The sequence below is a fragment of the Acipenser ruthenus genome, chromosome 1 (assembly GCF_902713425.1).
Source record: "Acipenser ruthenus chromosome 1, fAciRut3.2 maternal haplotype, whole genome shotgun sequence".
In the NCBI taxonomy this organism is placed as follows: Eukaryota; Metazoa; Chordata; class Actinopteri; order Acipenseriformes; family Acipenseridae; genus Acipenser; species Acipenser ruthenus.
In genome coordinates, this window is record NC_081189.1 from 78,946,409 (window position 1) to 78,968,799 (window position 22,391).

The 22,391-nt window shown below is 37.2% G+C and overlaps 1 protein-coding gene across 6 annotated transcripts in view; it reads right to left on the reverse strand.

The window, feature by feature from the left end:
* kdm4c (lysine (K)-specific demethylase 4C) overlaps window positions 1–22,391 on the reverse strand; it is a 221,347-nt gene that overhangs the window by 189,531 nt on the left and 9,425 nt on the right. For all 6 annotated transcript variants that reach the window (XM_059030251.1, XM_059030246.1, XM_059030260.1 and 3 more), the window contains 2 exons: window positions 10,762–10,920; window positions 4,757–4,932 (listed from right to left, as the gene is read on the reverse strand). In XM_059030251.1, coding sequence (XP_058886234.1) covers window positions 4,757–4,932; window positions 10,762–10,920 — 335 coding nt within the window. The remainder of the gene's footprint in view (window positions 1–4,756; window positions 4,933–10,761; window positions 10,921–22,391) is intronic.

Consider the following 22,391-nt stretch of genomic DNA (forward strand, 5'->3'; position numbering starts at 1 on the left):
CGTCCCAGTCTCAGGTCTTTTGCAGACTCCATCAGGTTTTCTTCCAGAATGGTCCTGTATTTGGCTCCATCCATCTTCCCATCAATTTTAACCATCTTCCCTGTCCCTGCTGAAGAAAAGCAGGCCCAAACCATGATGCTGCCACCACCATGTTTGACAGTGGGGATGGTGTGTTCAGGGTGATGAGCTGTGTTGCTTTTACGCCAAACATAACGTTTTGCATTGTTGCCAAAAAGTTCGATTTTGGTTTCATCTGACCAGAGCACCTTCTTCCACATGTTTGGTGTGTCTCCCAGGTGGCTTGTGGCAAACTGTAAACGACACTTTTTATGGATATCTTTAAGAAATGGCTTTCTTCTTGCCACTCTTCCATAAAGGCCAGATTTGTGCAGTATACGACTGATTGTTGTCCTATGGACAGAGTCTCCCACCTCAGCTGTAGATCTCTGCAGTTCATCCAGAGTGATCATGGGCCTCTTGGCTGCATCTCTGATCAGTCTTCTCCTTGTATGAGCTGAAAGTTTAGAGGGACGGCCAGGTCTTGGTAGATTTGCAGTGGTCTGATACTCCTTCCATTTCAATATTATCGCTTGCACAGTGCTCCTTGGGATGTTTAAAGCTTGGGAAATCTTTTTGTATCCAAATCCGGCTTTAAACTTCTCCACAACAGTATCTCGGACCTGCCTGGTGTGTTCCTTGTTCTTCATGATGCTCTCTGCGCTTTAAACGGACCTCTGAGACTATCACAGTGCAGGTGCATTTATACAGAGACTTGATTACACACAGGTGGATTCTATTTATCATCATTAGTCATTTAGGTCAACATTGGATCATATTTGTTAAAAAAGTTCGAAATATCCAATAAATTTCGTTCCACTTCATGATTGTGTCCCACTTGTTGTTGATTCTTCACAAAAAATTACAGTTTCATATCTTTATGTTTGAAGCCTGAAATGTGGCAAAAGGTCGCAAAGTTCAAGGGGGCCGAATACTTTCGCAAGGCACTGATTATATATATATATATATATATATATATATATATATATATATATATATATATATATATATATATGGTATTGTGAGAGAAATATAATGAGTTTTGGTTGTAAATCTCCCTCCCGACCTGTGAGGGCACTAAGCAGCTAAATGGAAAGGCTTTGGACGGGCTGGCCTGACATTTCTTTTCCTGGGACGGGAAGTCGGTCAGTCTGGAAGAAGGTGAGACTGTTGCAGGAACATATTGACCTGGAAGGGAAACAATGTAGCAGCTACAACCGTTTACCAAGGGGTCATGTGTAATGGCATAAAGGGGCCGGAGAATCGTAAATCTTTTCCTTCACTTGGTTTCAGAGCGCATACGGAACTGGAAGGACCGGGAGAGATTCCCCTTTGAACTGTGAAAAAGTATTTGTGAGTGTTTTGTTTGTTTGTAGCACTGTTAGTAATTGCCTTTTGTTTTGTGAATTCACTAGATGGCTAACACACCTCCGGAGCTGTCGCCTTGGGCCAGCACTACCCGGAACAACAACACCACAGTCACTGTTTGTTTGTTATCACCCACCTCGAGCACTACTGCACAGAGCTGGACTGGTGATTGTGTTAGTATTATTGTGGGATCAGATAACGTGTTATTATTTGTTTTGCTTTGCAAATCATTATTATAATTTTCCTGCCGAGCTTTACACATTGGTGTGTATTGTCGGAGGATTATTGTTTGGTCACCAAACTGGGATTTTACAAAATAAAGATCCCTTTTCCAAACCGGATTACAGTTTCCATTTGTGATTATTTCTGCACTACATCATCTCTGCACCTGTTCTACTCAGCAGCCACTTTGCCACAGGTATATAATGTGAGTTTTTCCACATATGAAAAAAAAGCAAACCTTTTTGGCATGAATATATCAGTGCTGTACATATAATGAAGGAATATACTACTACCAGTGCAACAGGTTGACAACACTTGCTCTTTAATTGTCGTAACTGCTTTTCATATTTAGACTGCAGGGCTAAGAGAGTCTTAAGTCTGCTTTCTGCTCGCTTGTCAGTGGTTTCAGTAACTACAATACAGTACTGTCTGTTGGCTTACACTATACCGTACTTAATTTAATTGAATTAAATGAAATGCACTACAATGCTTAATACTGAAGAGGTGCTAACCAGTATAAGGTAATGGTATATAGTGAAGGTATGGTTCTACAAAAGTACAAAAATCTTTGAGCCAAACATTTAGTTTTAATGGCTTACCAAAAAAGTTTCCGCAGAGACATTCATTGGTTGCACTCTCAACATTTTTCTTTTTCAAAAGGATTCAATACATAACTCCTGCCGATATACATTCAGCCAAAATGTCTTTATTTGTTAAAAACATGGTGGTAAAACAAACAATGCGTTTCGATACCTAACGTGTCTTCATCAGGTTCACTTTTTTGGTAAGCCGTTAAAACAGAATTAAGTACTGGAAAATACTTTCTGTACTATCAGTGCGAAATCTGAGAGTTTTTATTCTGCACCAATAACTGGAAATTGGGAGTCAGCGAGTTGTTCACTGCACAGCGCATCAGCAGGACATTCCTAAATTGACTTCACTAAGTTTGCTCCTAAACTCTGATTAAGAACTTTCACTGTTGAAAATGTAGCTTCACAGAGATGACCCAAACATAGACAACAGCCTGGCACCAACAGATTTGACTTGAGCATAATCCTCTGCTTGAAGTATATCAGGCCAGGTGCTCAGAATGTGTGACTGAGCAACGTTGCCTGAGGCTTGCAGGGACAGTAAGTCACTTTCAAATTGCTGTCGATTCAGTGATAACAGTTCTTCCAGCTCTTTCACATTTGTGACTGCAAAAGAGAAAGGATCTTTTAGAAATGAGAATGCCAGATCCATTGTGTCGAAATCCTGTAATCAATGGGAAAATGTAATCTGCAGTTCTTTCAGACAGGTAACAAAGCACTTGCTTTTCGAAATTTACACCACCCCTCAACAACTGGAAATGAGTGAAATAAGACTCATGATTTCAAACAAATCCAGTTTGTGTCGAAATTAGTACACATTTGGCCAAATCAGCAACTCTTTCCAGTGTCATGTGATCTCTGTCAGAAAGACAGGCATCATTTTGCAACACAGAAAATTCATTTTTTTCTTATCTTCCTAAATTCCTGCCATGTTAACCAATTGTAAACTGCTGTGGTGCATTCATCGGCTACCTGAGCATGTGCATACTGCTGTGACGCATTTGTCGGCTAGCACCTACAGGTTGCATACATTGGTTCATCAATTCAGTAGCCTAATCAGGTGCTTCCCATGTTCATCAAGCTCACTGAATAAGTCATAAATTCAGCAACGTCCTTGTGAGAGTGAGCTATTAGGATGGGTCTATATTTTTGACTTCCCAAGGACTTCTTTGAATGATTTCTGTTTGATACCCTGAAGATCTAAACAATGACAACAGTAAATACCTCTGTCATTTAATCAATAAAATATTAACCTTCCTGAGTTTTTTCAAACTTTTACAGACAGACAAATACTTGAGTAAAGCTGCCACCTTTAAAACATGTAAACACCTGTGTTTAGTTTACTATTAACAAACATTTAGAAAATCCATAAACTATAAACTAAGATCATGCAGATGATGTCACCTATACCAGATATTTTGTTTACTACACTGCAATAGCAAAATCATTCAATGACATTCCGGTTCATTATTAAACAACCTTGCATTTTTCTCACAAAGACTGGCTGTAGATATTATTTTTTACATAAGTATGTGCCAGCACCAGTATGCAAGCTCCAGTTAAGAAACTGCAGAATCCACAACTTATCTGATGGACTCAACTTCCTGCAAGAAGAATACTCACAGGCTGATCTGTGGAGTGTAAATTGCCTTGCTGTATGCAGTGTCAACATTTTAAAATAATAATTTTTTTAATTTGTATTTGGGAAAATAGACTGTATAGGGAAAAGTTAGGCGAAGTTCAATTAAGAGTTGTTGTTTAAGATGACAACATATAATAACCAACCTCCAATAAGATTTCCAATATACATTTTTATAAATGTAAAGCAGTTATGTTGACAAAATAAGATTATTTGTATTCTTAATTTGTTTGTGTGTTACCTGTAGATTTGCAGAATGTCTGTAATACATCATGCTTTGTGTTAATTTGGCCATTAGGTTTTCTAAATATTCTGTACTCCAATACAGAAGCATATACGCTTTCCTAATTTATTTTTCTTAATGGAAAAGAGGATTATGTATTGTTGAAAAGTGTATTGTGTATTGTTAATGTGTTGTTTTTTTTTTTTTGTTTTTATATTAATATTATATTTTATATTAATTTAATACACAAGTATTTTTTTTCCTGAAAAGGCCCCATCCATCATCTAAACTGTGCTGTTTAGTTTATTGCAGATAGTTTACACGTTTACAAAAAAAATGTAACATGGTAGCCTTACTTAAGAGACTAGCATTCACTGCAATATGTTTCAATTTCATATCCTTGGGCCCTCAAATTATTTAAATGGTGGCTGTATTTAGAGCTGCTGCCCTTCAAGTATAGTGAACAGACCCCAATTTGTCTTAAATGATTTCATGAAAGGGCGTGTGGAGTAATTTAATCCTTTAGGGATCAGCCAAGGTCTGTTTTCCAGCAAGTAATTGGAGCACTTTGACAGCAGGTGCAATGAACTTAAGGGTTACGTTTGTAATAATTCTATTTTTGAAACACATATAACTGCCTTGTCACGAGTTACTTACTTGTCACTATTAGCCAATCGACGGAACTCCTTGACACTCAAAGGTTTTTTCTGAATGTTGTACTGAGTGAAGAGCCCAGACTGTCCAGTGACCATCTGCTGAATCGGAGCTTGTATCACCAGGTCATCAATGTCATCATAACTTCGTCTTGGCTTCCAGCCCTTGGGTGGGATCACCTAAGGAGGCAGGACAGAACATAATTAGACATCTCACAACCACAACTGTCATTTGCAATACTCTCAAAAGGTAGAAGGTGCACTTTTTGTGGTAAGAGAAAGATACAAAGTGCCAGGGGATTCTGACTCACTGTGAGACTTCAGACAAACTGTAAACCACATACATACAAACTAGAAAATAACGGAAGCGCATTGCTGCCATACATAAAAAACGTAATCACATGATAGGGAATTATCACATAATTTCGTGATAGGGATAATTTATGGGGGCTTTTTACAACTATGTTGTTTGTGTAGATAAGCTGTAAGTACGATACAGTAACTCAAATCAAAGCACATGTACTGCCCTTACTCATGAGTAAATCCTTTACCAGCTTTGGAAAAACGTAACTTTGCGATCACATTTGTCCATGCATAATGTTTATGCTATTCTATAAACCTGTTGTTAAATTAAATAAATGCTGTTTGTTTTAAAAAATATTTTTGGTTGTACAATTAAATTTACTAAGAGTATACAAACAACAAGAAACAAGTATCATATGACACACTTACAGAAATTGAATTTTAAGACGGTGTCACTTGTACATGGAAATGAAAGACCACACAGTCATTCTGAATATAGAAAAATCTTCCATGCGACCTAGCGTTGCAGTACCATGTGTTAAGAATGATCACGTGATTAGAAATTGTCATGTAATTACATGATAATTCCCTATCACGAAATTATGTGATAATCATCATGTAATTACGTGACATATACATATTTGTACGTATGGCAGGAATGCACTTCCTCAGAAAATAACTTGTTGAAACTTAATTTAATAGTACTACATATAAGGATGTCAGAACAGCGGAAGATGTGTGCATACATTCTTGCCCATATCATACCTGTTACCTAAGCAAACTAAACATACAACCCATAGATGCCAGGGTATTTGGCTAATCACATTATTATTATTATTATTATTATTATTATTATTATTATTTATTTATTTATTTATTTCTTAGCAGACGCCCTTATCCAGGGCGACTTACAGTCGTAAACAAATACATTTCAAGAATCACAGTACAAGTAATAATACAATTAAGAGCAAGATAAATACAATGACTTTGGTTCTAGCAAGTATATAAATACATTACTTAATATATTTCTTGGGATTGTTTTAAAGCTTCTGTTGTTGGTCAACATTTCTATTTTTTCACACAGTGATTGTAGCTGAGGAATGTTAACCTTCTTAACGTCACATTGACATGCTCTTGTGTAAATAAAAGTCCCTCTCAACAACCATGTTCCTGTTTTCTGTTTTAGCAAAAGGCGTGGTTGAAACTTAAGGCTTTTACATTTAAGCAATATGACGTTGAGAAGATTGCAGGTGTTTTCTGAACATACTGCTGGTGGTGAGAGTGAAATTATCTCTGAAGCATTTCTCAAACTGATTAATGGGGAAAAAATCAAAACCATCACAAAAACCTGAAGGGGAGTATGTCTGCAACTTAATAAAAAAGCCAATCCATGTTTTCTAATGATAAATTAATGTGATATCTTGTAACAATTGTAAGTCGCCCTGGATAAGGGAGTCTGCTAAGAAATAAATAATAATAATCACAATGTTAAGAACATCCCTGAATATCTAGATGCATTTTCCTTTGAGTGGACACAATTAGGTGTGCACACATTACGGTTTCCCCATATTCTGATTTCTATTTTGATAGGTAACACAGTAAGGAAAACTTATCCTTCCATATCTAAGCTATAACTTTGTGTTAGCTGCCTCAGTGTCTGAGCTCTGTACTTTAGCACTCTTGTATGAATGTACTACTGTTCTAAAGAAAGTAAAGCCAATTGGCTTGGCCAAGATGTTGCCTGTCTGTTTCCAAAATCAGCCTTTGAATTGCAGCTGGGGGAACAGGATGTTAGAAAAAGAGGGCCAAGTAACCTGACATGATCGAGGATGCCAACACAGTAGCTGGCATATCAGGCAACAGACCTTTTCTCAAAAACTTCTTTTTCATTTACAGTGGTAGGGAGCAATAATGAATGAGGTTTACTAATAAGAAGTCAGTTTGAACTCCAATTCAACACCCCGCAGCTGTGCAGTAAACTCCATTGGGGGAAATTGTACATTGAAAAGTATTGGTTTCTCACATTGTAGTAAAAGAAGAATCTGACCCTAGGGTTTTCTGTGTAATCATTCCGGCTTTACTTTCTACCACCCTGCTCAAGGCTGGGTACCTACAGTATAGCAGAACATGCAAATAGGTGTAACAGATTTATTTTAGGTTTTTTTTGACAATATCTATGTCATTTGTAAGGAGAAATATAAATGTTTGCTAACAGGCTGTTAAGTTTATAACAAAACACTGATGACTTAAAAAATCCTAAGTGAGAAATTAACTTACTAAACCCGACAGCAGAGTTTATCTTGTCAGCACTAATGTCTATACAGAGTCAGGGCTCTATGCATCATTGATTTTTCTTTTGTACCTTGACTTTTCATAGGTTTTTGTGACTTCGTAGACCTGCACACGATGTATTAAAATAATTTTCACTCCCGTAACTTAGTTTCATCCCTGCTGCGGTAGTTTAGTTATGACCAGTCGTTTCAAACTACTTTCGTATGCAAATGTACGAATCTCATTATAATATTAAAGTTTCGCGCTTACCCTTGATGCATTATCATTTTTTCCAGATTTACGACTTCGGTTATTTTACGCATGCCTCTCACTGACGTAGATTCAACTAGCTATGTACAGACGTGCTCAAATTTGTTGGTACCACTCCACAAAAAATGAAGAATGCACAATTTTCTCTGAAATAACTTGAAACTGACAAAAGTAATTGGCATCCACCATTGTTTATTCCATATTTAATAGAAATCAGACTTTGCTTTTGATTTTTTATTCAACATAATATTGTAAATAATAAAACAAATGAAAATGGCATGGACAAAAATGATGGGACCGCTAACCTAATATTTTGTTGCACAACCTTTAGAGGCAATCACTGCAATCAAACGTTTTCTGTAGCTCTCAATGAGACTTCTGCACCTGTTAACAGGTAGTTTGGCCCACTCTTCCTGAGCAAAACTGCTCCAGCTGTCTCAGGTTTGATGGGTGCCTTCTCCAGACTGCAAGTTTCAGCTCTTTCCATAGATGTTCGATAGGATTCAGATCAGGACTCATAGAAGGCCACTTCAGAATAGTCCAATGTTTTGTTCTTATCCATTCTTGGGTGCTTTTAGCTGTGTGTTTTGGGTCATTATCCTGTTGGAGGACCTATGACCTGCGACTGAGACAGAGCTTTCTGACACTGGGCAGTACGTTTCGCTCCAGAATGCCTTGATAGTCTTGAGATTTCATTGTGCCCTGCACAGATTCAAGGCACCCTGTGCCAGGCGCAGCAAAGCAGCCCCAAAACATAACCGAGCCTCCTCCATGCTTCACTGTAGGTATGGTGTTCTTTTCTTTGAAAGCTTCATTTTTTCGTCCATGAACATAGAGCTGATGTGACTTGCCAAAAAGCTCCAGTTTTGACTCATCTGTCCAAAGGACATTCTCCCAGAAGGATTGTGGCTTGTCAATATGCATTTTAGCAAATTCCAGTCTGGCTTTTTTATGTTTTTCTGTCAAAAGTGGAGCCCACTTTCGCTCAAAAAGCGACGGATGGTGCGATCAGAAACTGACGTACCTTCACCTTGGAGTTCAGCTTGTATCTCTTTGGCAGTTATCCTTGGTTCTTTTTCTACCATTCGCACTATCCTTCTGTTCAATCTGGGGTCGATTTTCCTCTTGCGGCCGCGCCCAGGGAGGTTGGCTACAGTTCCATGGACCTTAAACTTCTTAATAATATTTGCAACTGTTGTCACAGGAACATCAAGCTGCTTGGAGATGGTCTTGTAGCCTTTACCTTTACCATGCTTGTCTATTATTTTCTTTCTGATCTCCTCAGACAACTCTCTCCTTTGCTTTCTCTGGTCCATGTTCAGTGTGGTGCACACAATGATACCAAACAGCACAGTGACTACTTTTCTCCATTTAAATAGGCTGAATGACTGATTACAAGATTGGAGACATGTGTGATACTAATTAAATAAACTAATTAGTTTGAAATATCACTATAATCCAATTATTTATTATTTTTTCTAAGGGGTACCAACAAATGTGTCCAGGCCATTTTAAAATATCTTTGTAGAATAAGCAATAATTCATCTCTTTTCACAGCTTCTTTGCTTTATTCTATGACATACCAAAGGCATGCAAGTATACATGATAAAATAGCTTTTAATTTCATCACTTTTCAGGAGGAATGAAGCATTATTTCAATGAGCTGTAAGGGTACCAACAAATTTGAGCATGTCTGTATGTGAAACTTCCTGTTTAAATGTTTACAGGCTTTTAGTTACTTTAATATAAAGCTCCTTAAAATATAAAATAAACCACAAAAAATATATTTATTAATAGTCAAAATTAAATATCAATGGCAATGGTTTTGGTTTACTTTATATTTTAAGGTGCTTTATTTTAAACTCCACATTAATAATGGAAGGGAAACACTTTAAACCAATAAATATTTTCTTCTCAGTAATTATGTAGTGCATAGTCAACAAATATGATGAAAATTATTTACTTGCGTAGCCTACTGTATGTACTGTACTTTTTTCCTTTACACAACTAATATATGCAAAGACTCAAACAAAAGTTTTCTGCGATATTCTTAAATTAAAGCACTGAAAGCATAGGGGAGCATGGTTAGGGTACAAACATGGTAAACTGGAGCATTACCGTGCAAATTTACCATGGTAAACTTCCATATATAGAAACAAGCTTAGTTTTGTTTATGCTTTCCATTTTTGGGGACCCTTTCTTTCAGATCTACATTTTGGTTTGTTTTCACTGTGCCCAGGGTCTGCACAACGTTTAACACATCATTCAGTTTGTCCTGTTTGTTTTTTATTTTCTGCTGCTTTCTTTTTTGTAATCCTCCTAAGGTCATGCCATTTATTTTTTTAATGTCCAGTGTCTGTTGCTTAGTGTCCCAGTGAATTTATTTTGTTACTTATTTCTTTCCATGTTTCTTTTCTTAATGTTTTTTGAACCCATGACGTGTTAAATAATATCTCTTGCTTTTTTCCATTTCACTAAATTTGTGGAAATCTGTTTTCCTTTTCTTTTTGGCCACAGCTTGTTCCTATTATATTTCCCTACTGCTTCTTTCTGTTCACCACTCATTTATCTTTGCCAGAAGGAAGTTCTAAATATTGACTTTCGGTGTTGTGAATCTATTTATAATGAGATGCAAATTCTGCTCTCTCTTGTATAATGAGCAGTAATTTATGCTGTTCATAAACTTGCGGTGACATTACGGTAGTTCACGAAAAACAGCTGTTTAGTACATCGCGCACAAAAATTCTACGAAGGACGTAGGCTATGAATTCGCAGTATTTACGAACATGTAAGTAATATCAGTACATAGAGCCCTCAGTATTTAACGAATATCATATTGAGGTACCCCTGTACATTTGGGATCCCCAATATAAATGGCACTTTACTTAACAGAAGCTGTTAAGTAACGTGCCATTTTTAACAGAAGCTTTTGTGCCGCTCACAAGAAGTTTTCACAGGTTGACGCGATGCATTATATAATATATTTGAGGAATAAGTACAACACAGCAGTCTTTTAAAAATATTAAAAACCAACTTGCATTAGTATATTTATAAAAATAAAGAAGACGAATATAAAAGCATGTCAAATGCAATTAACAATGTAAAAAAAAAAATGCAGTCATGCTCTGATATGAGCAATCTAAGGTGGGAGAGAAAGTATCCTACCTTAGCCAGTCCTGCTCTGTGAGCACCTTGAGACTCCATGTACACCAGGTACTTATTGAAGTCTTTGAATTCCTCCATGGTAGGTCTGAAGGTCATTATTTTACATGCCGGGTTTGCAGGGGACTTTACCTCTGCTCCAGCCATCGTGGCTTTGTTTTCCTGAAAAACACAATTAATGAAGAAGCACATACAATAAATCAAGCTTACAGGAAGCATCCGCAATCACCTGTAAATACAAAAATGAAAACAGAAACATACATATAAATATGAAACCAATTTCTCAATGTATACAACAAGTGTCGAGAGATCTATACTTAAATAACGTTTTCATGCTCAATGTTGCTGTATTATTTTAATGATTGTTAAGTGTAGGCTTTTCACGCATGAGGATGGACGTAAAGTTATTCAGTCTTCCTCATTTAAGGACGGACTACAGAACATCATTAACATTCGTGGAGTATCAAGATGAACTTTAGAACATTCAAAAAATAAGGAACGAGAGGAGGCCATTCAGCCCAGCAATGCTTTTCTGGTTCCTAGTAGCAGATTGATCTTAAAACTTGCTTTGCTTCGGCGACTTGCTTTGTCAGCAAGCATGCGCTGACAGGAACTGCCTATCACTAAAAAATGAAAGTGTTACACGTTTGCGTTTCCCAGTTCTTACCATTTCAGTAAGTTAATCTTACGCTTTTTTTAAACTGGATTCTGGTTGCATCGCACGCATGGCTGAGTGATTGCATACTTCCGGCTCAAAGTGGGGTGTTCATTTGACCGATCAGTTTGTAAATCTGAGGTTATACTGTGCTGCATATTTCAACTATAAAGCTGTGTTATTTTAGTCTTTTTCTTACATTTTTCTTCAATCTATATTTGTGTATAATTATAATAGTACACTTCATGCGAAAATGAATAGCTGCATTTTACAGTATGTTCTCAAATAAAACTTTATATCATATTTTGAAATATGTTACCCTTTCAACACTAAAGAGAGCGAGATAAAGGTGTCAATTAAATTTCTATAACATTCAACGTGAAGATATCCAGTACCTGAAGTTGAAAAGAGCAGAGATTTGGGAAACTGCCCTAATTATCATCCAAACAGTTGTCTAATTTTATACCTAGTACTAGTCAATGAAATCCAGCAGACAGGCTTTTGGTGAAAATCATTTAATTAAGTGTAACTTTTTAAATGTCAATGTTCCATGTTATTTTTTATTTACATGTTCAAAATGATGTTAACTTAATGCTTTGTTAATTTAAAAAATAACTGCTTTGTTTACTACATTAAATACACATCAAATGGCTCTATTTATATGAGTAACTAGTTAGTACAGCTCTTTGTCTAAATAATCACTGGACTAACTTAATCCTTTAAGGACCGCGATAGTGTATACACGATCATACTGAAGTGTCTTTCTGGGCCCGTGATCAGGTAAACACGATAAAAAATGCACTTCATTTCATTGACTTACTGGGCCACCATACTTTGCCGTATGCTGCAGCCGATGGGGGGATTCCAAAATTTTAGGGGGGAATGGCAAAAAAAAGGCACTTTTGCATATGAAAAACTATATATATTTTACTGCACCATCATTCACACTGTTGTTGCTTTAAAATAAGCTGCTTTCAGGAGACCTAACAGCTGTTCATCATTGTGAGACAGAGCACTCTCCATTGCTTTTGCAATTGCCTGACGTGAACTTTTTGCATGCAGCAGAAGAAAAAGGTGATTTTCTTTTAAACCAGCACTCCATTTCTTTTTTTAACTCTTTACACTCAGCACTATTTCCGCCTGTTTTTCACTGTTTTCATTTATGTATGTTTAACTTCTGGATAGTTTGTGCCACAAAAATGTCCTTTCATATTATTTAAGTTGCAACAGGATCAGGCATACTATATGTGGTAGCTATGAGAATATATGTAAAAAAAAAACAAAAAAAACCGTCACATCCGACTGAACCATCTGCATAATCCTTTTCAGACGACAGTGGCTACAGCACAAGAAATTCCAGGAAGAAGTAACCCGCACATCAGCAGAATGACTGTAGCCCACTGTCTGCATTAAAAAGATTTGCATGTACAGAGACCATTCAGGGGTAACATGTTAACAGCTGAGAGACGAAATCGCCGTCTTCTGTGGGCCAGAGAACATCTGAGGTGGCGGCAGAGAGAGTGGTGGAGTGTTTTACTCACTTTTCTCCTGACCTGAGTCCAATAGAACATCTGTGGGACCAAATCGCTAGTGCCATCCGCAGGAGACAACCACGACCAGCCAACCTTCACCAGCTGGCTGCAGCTCCACAGGAAGAGTGGCGGAACATCCCACAGCAGTATATCCAGAGGCTGATCAGGTCTATGCGTCAACGCTGCCAGGATTGTGTTAATGCTCAGGGAGGTCATACCCAAAACTAACTTTGTAATGTTTTCATTTTGACGTTTTGACAGTGTCACGTTTTCTGTGATTTTGTTTGATATCTATGTTTAAAATATTTGATTAAATCCATTAGACCTGAATGTTGCGTTTCTATATATCAGTATATACAGTGCCGTGAAAATGTATTTGCCCCCTGTCTGATTTTCTGCATTTTTGCACATTTTTCACATTGTATTTGGTCAGATTTTTTTGTGGGTTGTAGTCAGGGTTTCCCCTGGGTTCTAGATTTTTGTAGTCACTAGTGACTAATACTTTCTAAAAACATTAGTCACTCCAGATATTCAGTAGTCACTACTGGTGCACAGCTCAAGTTTTCAAGGGTGTTATGAGTCCTGTTTTTATTTTATACCTTAAATCACTGTATTGACCAAAACAGTTACTTAATTAAACCATTTTAATAATGCTCTACAGTTTAAATAAATTGGTAATTTACAGATGTAAAGTTTTAGAACATTAAAACTCAAGAACCAGATTTATTTGCCCTGAAAAGCTACACAGACATAGAATGCATTATGAATTACTTATACCATGTATGTCTTTTTACAATAAAAAGAAAAAAAAAACAGTGTTAGAATATTATACACAACCCATGGAAACAGAGTTTTGCAATGAGGCTGAAACTTTGCTGCTTGTTTTCTTTTTCTTTTATCTGACGCATGTGAGCTTTGTTTGTTCTTTTTTGTCTGGTGTTCCGAATCCAAGTCTTCATCTTCTACAACTTGTTGTTCTGTTTGTTCTATTTCACTCTTGCTGAAAAAACGAGTGGATTTTCTTCTGCAACATTTTACAGTATTGGCTAACAGTTTTGTTTTTTAATTCGCGCACACAAGTTTACCGCAATCATGTATTTATATTGATGATAAAGTTATAGAAAAGAAGGCAAAGAAAAGTTCATTATCCACGCATCTCTACAGCTGACCTCAATACGAAAACATATTACTGGCATTTTTAAATTATTGGTGACTAAAACGTACAGTACTGATGCTAATTAAAAAAGAATAATAAAACGCTTACCTTACCTAGAGAGCTTCAGTCGCAAGACATTTTGGCGTTTTTAAATCTTTGATGGTATTTCGTCTTGATCTCCCTTTGCTAGTAATGGAGCAAACAATCCATGTTTTTTCACTGAATTGAAAGCTAAAAACTCTTACTACTCTCACACCAGACGTAACGGCATGTCAAACTAGACCGCATGACAATACTGCGGTTTCTGACTGGCCATACATTCTGTATTTTGAAATGAACCAATAATACTTAAGTTACAATAAACTTTAATCGGGTCATTGAAACAAATAAATATCGACTTGCAGGCATGAACGCACACAGGAAATAAAATGAGTTAAAGACTAGGCGTTTAGTTTTTTAAAATGTCTTTTTTTGTATCCCAGACAGACTGCAGTAACGGCCCAACTGTTTATATTACATTTAAACAACAGGGCTTATTTAAAATGTACATATTTAATATGTAAGTTAGCCATGTGTGTACTGAACGCTCTGTCACAGCACATCCGTCTGGTGTTAGCGATTAAACGTTGATTACATGACAAAAGTTTGCAATAGATTAGCAAGTGGTACTAAATAAAATGCGTTGTCTGCCATTTCAGAATTCTTCTCGAGTACCCCCAGGGGTACGTGTACCCCAGTTTGAAAACTGCTAGAAGAAACCACATTACCAACAGATACAGTTTAATAGTAGTAGTATTTAAATGCCGTTGTCCTGACTGGTAAATTCTTCCAGCTTCCCCTTTTATTTTGACAATTTCCATAGAAAAAATGGCATTTTTATCTTGACATTTTTCATTCTTAGCCCCCAAGTAAATATTTTGGACAGTTTTCAAAGCAATTGTTGCTTTATTTTTACAACACACGTTGATGTTGTTGATTATATGATAAACGCGTATATCTGCTTCAGGTTAAACGATGGCCCGTGTTACACAGAACACTACAAATAAAATGTCAAATATACACTATGTATTTCGTTGGTTTTGTGGATTTGCTATGTTTTTAACTTATTTTAATACTGCACATAATGATATGGTTTTGAAAATGCTACTTACCAAAACCATGCTGCACGTGAACTGTATTACATAATAATTTCCTTCATTCCGATTCCAGTGGTGTTTTCTCAATGCAAGATGTATTATATACAGTGCTGTATAAAATCACATACACTGTATATATATAATTTTATCATGCTCGTTATAGGCCTACTGGCGAAATGGTCAAGAGACAGTTGGTGCTTAACACATACGGAATAATTTTGGCCCTGAATTTTAGCATTTTTGGTCATAGAAAAGACACATTTCACATATTTTATAACGTTACCGTAGGCTATTTTTTTTTCTTAGTTAATGATGCGTTTTCGTTTCACAAATCTTCTGCACACAGTATTTTTAAGTACAACTATAATAACCTATATTTCAACAGTCACTGCCGAAGCTGATTACTTATTCTTCCAGAAGTAATGGTCGGGTGTAACAGGGATACGAGGTTATATTTGCGCAATATGAAACTGAGGCGCTGAATGGCTGACTGCATTTACGTCGCCTACCACTGGATGAGAGCGTTGCAGAGTCAATGAATCGATGAGGCTGAGGCGCTGATCTGATCAGCAGCAGTGACGCTATGGTTTAGCGATCCCTTCTTTTGAAGAAAGAGACGTTGTGTGTGACTTTAACAAAAGGGATTTTTTTTTTTATAGTACAAACAGAAACGATCGTCACTAGTGACGATTCCACATTTTTTTTGTTGTCACTTTCAAAAAAAGAGTGACGAACGACAGCGAAACCCCTGGTTGTAGTGGTATATAGAGGGAGTCTGAGAGAAAAAAATGACACCAAAGTTTGGTGTTTCTTTCTTTCATTTGTTTGGTGTGCCAGGTAATCAAACATGCAATCTTCAGGTGTGAAAGTTATTGCCCCTCCTAGTTAACTCAACCCAATTAAAGGGATAGTTAGGGTCAGCTGTTTGAGTACTTTGGTTAACAAACAGGCCTGATTTGGGCCAGCCCTGCCCAATATAAATCTGATTAACTTTGGCCCTTACCATCAGAGTGAAGTTGTCAGCACACAGGTTCTACAGGCACATCATGCCACAAACAAAAGAAATTCCTGAAGACCTCTTGAAAAAAGTTGTTGATGCCTATCAGTCTGGTAAGGGTTACAAAGCCATTTCTAAGGCTCTGGGGCTCCATCAAACCACAGTCAGAGCCATATTGTCCAAATGGAGAATGTTTGGGACAGTAGTGAATCTTCCCAGGAGTGGCCGTCCTGACAAAATCTCTCCAAGAGCAAGGCGTAAAATCGTCCAGGAAGTCACAAAGAACCCTAGAACAACATCCAGGGATTTGCAGGCCCCTCTCACCTCGGCTGAGGTCAGTGTTCATGACTCCACCATCAGAAAGACACTGGGCAAAAATGGGATTCATGGCAGAGTAGCAAGGCGGAAACCATTACTCACTAAGAAGAACATGAATGATCTTCTCAAGTTTGCCAAAAAGCACCTGGATGATCCTCAAGAGTTCCTCAAATGTTCTATGGACAGATGAGTCAAAAGTGGAACTTTTTGGCCAACATGGGCCCCGTTATGTCTGTCGAAAACCAAACACTGCATTCCACAGTAAGAACCTCATACCAACGGTCAAGCATGGTGGTGGTAGTGTCATGGTTTGGGGATGCTTTGCTGCATCAGGACCTGGATGCCTTGCCATCATTGAAGGAACCATGAATTGTGTTCTGTATCAGAGAATTCTACAGGAGAATGTCAGGCCATCCGTCCGTGAGCTGAAGCTGAAGCGCAGCTGGGTCATGCAGTAAGACAATGATCCGAAACACACAAGCAAGTCTACATCAGAATGGTTGAAGAACAAGAAATTTAAAGTTTTGGAATGGCCTAGTCAAAGTCCAGACCTAAACCCCATTGAAAGGTTGTGGCAGGACCTGAAACAAGCAGTTCTTGCTCGAAAACCCACAAATGTCACAGAGTTGAAGCAGTTCTGCATGGAGGAGTGGGCCAAAATTCCTCCACGGCGCTGTGAGAGACTAATCAATAACTACAGGAAGCGTTTGGTTGCAGTTATTGCTGCTAAAGGTGGTGTAACCAGTTATTGAGTCTAAGGGGGCGATTACTTTTTCACACGGGGGCACTGGGTGTTGCATAACTTTCTTTAATAAATAAATGAAATATGTATCACATTTTTGTGTTATTTGTTCACTCAGGGTCCCTTTTATCTAATATAAGGTTTTGGTTGAAGAGCTGATAACATTCAGTGTCAAAAATATGCAAACATGCAGAAAAGGGGGCAAATACTTTTTCATGGCACTGTATATGTGTGTTTTTTGTATTTGCTCTTATTAGGACTGAAGTTGTTGTATTTTGTACCTTGTTCTTAATTGTACTGTAATTCTTGACATGTATTTTTTGTATACAACTACAATTCACCCTGGGTAAGGGCGTCTGAGAAATAAATAATTATATCATTATTTATTTCTTTATTATATATATATATATATATATATAATTACACAGTCAAACCTGCTCATGCGACCACCTGGTCTAAGTGACCAATTTAAATTCCTCCCAATTTTGTGCTTTTATTTAACTGTATTAAGCAACCACCTGTCTAAAGCAACTAGCAACCACAATTCTCTTACCCAGCAACGGACTCAAACTTGTATTAAGCACCCTTACACAGGGTTATTGTTATAAGAAAACATGGTTTTAAATGGTACATCCTAAATTCAAAGAAATATGGTAACCATTTTAGCAGTCTTAATCAATAAGGAAGAGAGAAAATGTGGAGAAACAAAAGGTCCTCCCTAGATGACAGAATTAAGGTTACTAAACTTGTAAAGACAGTAAGTGCCAGAAAAACTGCTGAAAAATGTGTCACTAGAAAGATGCAGATACAGCATTTTGAAACAGAAAGAACTAGGGCTTGAAGTTTTAGGTTTTTATTTTTGTTCATGTGACCGTGCTTTGCACCGATTCAATATCTTAATTAAACTGTTAATTCAGGCCTGGCGGCAGCATGAACACTGCGGGGGGGAATCCACTTTTTTAGGGCGTGCTCATTTTGGAAAAGACAAATCAATTAGCGCGTATTCTCTACTATTTTACTTCACTGTGATGACAATAAACAAACAAACAAACAAATAAATAAATAAATAAATAAATAAATAAATAAATAAATAAATAAATAAAATAAATAAATAAATCATATGACAGCGCAATATTCACAATATTATTAACTATCCACACAGCACGAATTACCACAGCTCAATCCGTAAAGGTTTTTTTTTGTTTGTTTGTTTTTCTTTTAAATTATTATTATTACCGCATTAGCAACAACGGGGTGCCTGAGCAACAATACTTGAAACAAATACAATCACACAGTGAGCAGGCCCTCTACAGAGATTGCAACAGTGTGGAGTAGTGGTTAGGGCTCTGGACTGTGGGTCGTGGGTTCAATCCCAGGTGGCGGACACTGCTGCTGTACTCTTGAGCAAGGTACTTTACCTAGATTGCTCCAGTAAAAAACCCAACTCTATAAATGGGTAATTGTATGTAAAAATAATGTGTAAAAAATAATGTAATTGTATGTAAAAAATAATGTGATATCTTGTAACAATTGTAAGTCGCCCTGGATAAGGGCGTCTGCAAAGAAATTATTATTATTAATAATAATAATAATAATAATAATAATAATAATAAAAAGATTCACATACACAACAAATTACTGTAAAGTAACAAATGTACATATAAAGCTTTCAACTGACTATTCAATACTGAACATAAAAACCACGTGTGATAGTTGACCGTGACGGGAGTTATGCGTCCCAAGTCGAAAGTCAAGGTCAGCTATCACACAGTACAGCCATCATTGAGAGGGCACTATCTCTATTAGAAAATTATTTTACCATTGTTTTCTTTACAAAAACAAAAACAAAAAAAAACCCTTAAAACTTTAATTTACCTTGAACCTGTACTGATTCGTCGGGTACCTTTCCGCATGGTAAAATTAATTAAAATTAATTTCAACCAGTTGTGTCTTTCTTTAGTATTTACTGTCCAATAGTGAACTATGCTTAAAAATACAGCAAGTCAAAAAGAAAAAGCCAGCACTTGCGCGGATTGATTTTAAATTTGATTCACAGTTGGTATTGAGACATTCCAGCAGGCATCTACCGCTAGAACTGGAAGCTGACGGTACTGAATCAGTTTAGAATCTGAAACTGGGGGGGCACTGGACCTAAACTGGGGGGGCCAGGCCCCCTAAGGCCCGCCCATAATGCCGGGCCTGTGTTAATTACTAAACAATGTTGCTTCTTTTTACTTTAATGTCCTGATTGACTTGATGATTCTGTTTCACCTTCTTCATTATTCGAACACAAGATCAAGCAATGACATTAATCACTTCTCCCAGATGCTACTTCAACTTGCATTTCATTCTCGCACTTGCCTGGGAACTAGGTAGCGGCTTAAGACTTAAAGGCAAACCGTTAAAAGGAAAACAAACACAGAAAAATTCAAGCCATACTTATAAGAGTATTAAAACAATGTGCGCGGTATAGAAAAATATCTTATGCTTATGCTGCCGTTGGTTTCAGGATGCAATGAATCAACACATACCTGAAAGGCAGACACAGGCATTGAAATTTGCAAAGGATTTAAAACATTTTGTGTGACCCGAGACAGGCAAGAATTCATTACTTCTTTCACAAAATAATTTGTTTTGTAAATGCGAATGTTTGCAGAGTTTGATCCAAAGTGGGACTGAAGATTTCGTTGTGGAGAGGAGAGTTTTGTACTGGACACTTCAACAGATTGAGTTTCCAACCCAGAAGACCAAAAGTCTAAGCTTCAAGGAACCATTGAGTATAATTCCAGTTGCATTTTCCTTTCATGGAACTAAATTAATTAATTGTAACACATTCACATAGAATTGAACTGTAATTACTTAGTTAAGTAACTATAAGTAATCTACCTCATATTGTTGTATGAAGGATTTCTTTAAAAGTAAACTTGCAATATGCTTAATCTATATACCATTAAGACTGTCTGCATCATCTCAGTTGAGGCTGTGTGCTTGGATGTGGGCGTGTGTGTGAGAGCGAGCAACTAGCTACGTCACAGCTTGCTCGCTGCAGTTTGTGTGTGAGGAGACAGGCATGAGTGTAGTGAGAGGTTTTTAAATTGTGTTTAGTGCTTAGAGACAAAGACATTTACTTTCTGAATTTTCTGATTTCTGTTTATTATTTGTGTACTTAATAAAAAAACTACTATTGATTGTCTGCGTGTGAATGTGTGTTCATAGTAAATCCTCGATCTCTGTAACATGTCAATTAAATATTATTAATAAGAGAACTAATCAACCCAGATAAACATTAAATTATCAATTACTGAATTGTTCCTACAATAGTAGCAGTTGCAGTCGTGGCCCCTGTGTGTGTGCTTTTATTTTACAGCAAGACCTTACAATATGTAACACGTTAAAATAGAAAAATATCCCAGGAGTAAAGAATAAGTTGTGTAGGACTTACTTTACCCCAGTGAATTAACTACAAAACAAAGGATGCAAAATAGCAGTTGAAGCTAAACTTTGTTTTGTTTATTCCCAAATTAAACAGTACATAACGTTGACAGCGCATTTTATTTATTTTTCTCTATTTTTCATTCCTTGCCATTGCTGTTTCTTCACAGTAAACAGTGGCCAGACACGTTTTGATAAAGTAATAACATGAGGTTTACTTGTGCCTTCTTGTAGCTGAACAAGCAAACAAAAACTGAAATTTAACTTTAAACAAAACGTAGAAATGGCATTGTAAAGCGAAGAAAAAACTCAGTTTTGGTTACATTCCACATAACAAAAAGTCACAAATATATATACAGACGTGCTCAAATTTGTTGGTACTCTTACAGCTCATTGAAATAATGCTTCATTCCTCCTGAAAAGTGATGAAATTAAAAGCTATTTTATCATGTATACTTGCATGCCTTTGGTATGTCATAGAATAAAGCAAAGAAGCTGTGAAAAGAGATGAATTATTGCTTATTCTACAAAGATATTCTAAAATGGCCTGGACACATTTGTTGGTACCGCTTAGAAAAGATAATAAATAATTGGATTATAGTGATATTTCAAACTAATTAGTTTCTTTAATTAGTATCGCACATGTCTCCAATCTTGTAATCAGTCATTCAGCCTATTTAAATGGAGAAAAGTAGTCACTGTGCTGTTTGGTACCATTGTGTGCACCACACTGAACATGGACCAGAGAAAGCAAAGGAGAGAGTTGTCTGAGGAGATCAGAAAGAAAATAATAGACGGGCATGGTAAAGGTAAAGGCTACAAGACCATCTCCAAGCAGCTTGATGTTCCTGTGACAACAGTTGCAAATATTATTAAGAAGTTTAAGGTCCATGGAACTGTAGCCAACCTCCCTGGGTGCGGCCGCAAGAGGAAAATCGACCCCAGACTGAACAGAAGGATAGTGCGAATGGTAGAAAAAGAACCAAGGATAACTGCCAAAGAGATACAAGCTGAACTCCAAGGTGAAGGTACGTCAGTTTCTGATCGCACCATCCGTCGCTTTTTGAGCGAAAGTGGGCTCCATGGAAGAAGACCCAGGAGGACTCCACTTTTGAAAGAAAAACATAAAAAAGCCAGACTGGAATTTGCTAAAATGCATATTGACAAGCCACAATCCTTCTGGGAGAATGTCCTTTGGACAGATAAGTCAAAACTAGAGCTTTTTGGCAAGTCACATCAGCTCTATGTTCACGGACGAAAAAATTTCAAAGCTTTCAAAGAAAAGAACACCATACCTACAGTGAAACATGGAGGAGGCTCGGTTATGTTTTGGGGCTGCTTTGCTGCGCCTGGCACAGGGTGCCTTGAATCTGTGCAGGGCACAATGAAATCTCAAGACTATCAAGGCATTCTGGAGCGAAACGTACTGCCCAGTATCAGAAAGCTCTGTCTCAGTCACAGGTCATGGGTCCTCCAACAGGATAATGACCCAAAACACACAGCTAAAAGCACCCAAGAATGGATAAGAACAAAACATTGGACTATTCTGAAGTGGCCTTCTACGAGTCCTGATCTGAATCCTATCGAACATCTATGGAAAGAGCTGAAACTTGCAGTCTGGAGAAGGCACCCATCAAACCTGAGACAGCTGGAGCAGTTTTGCTC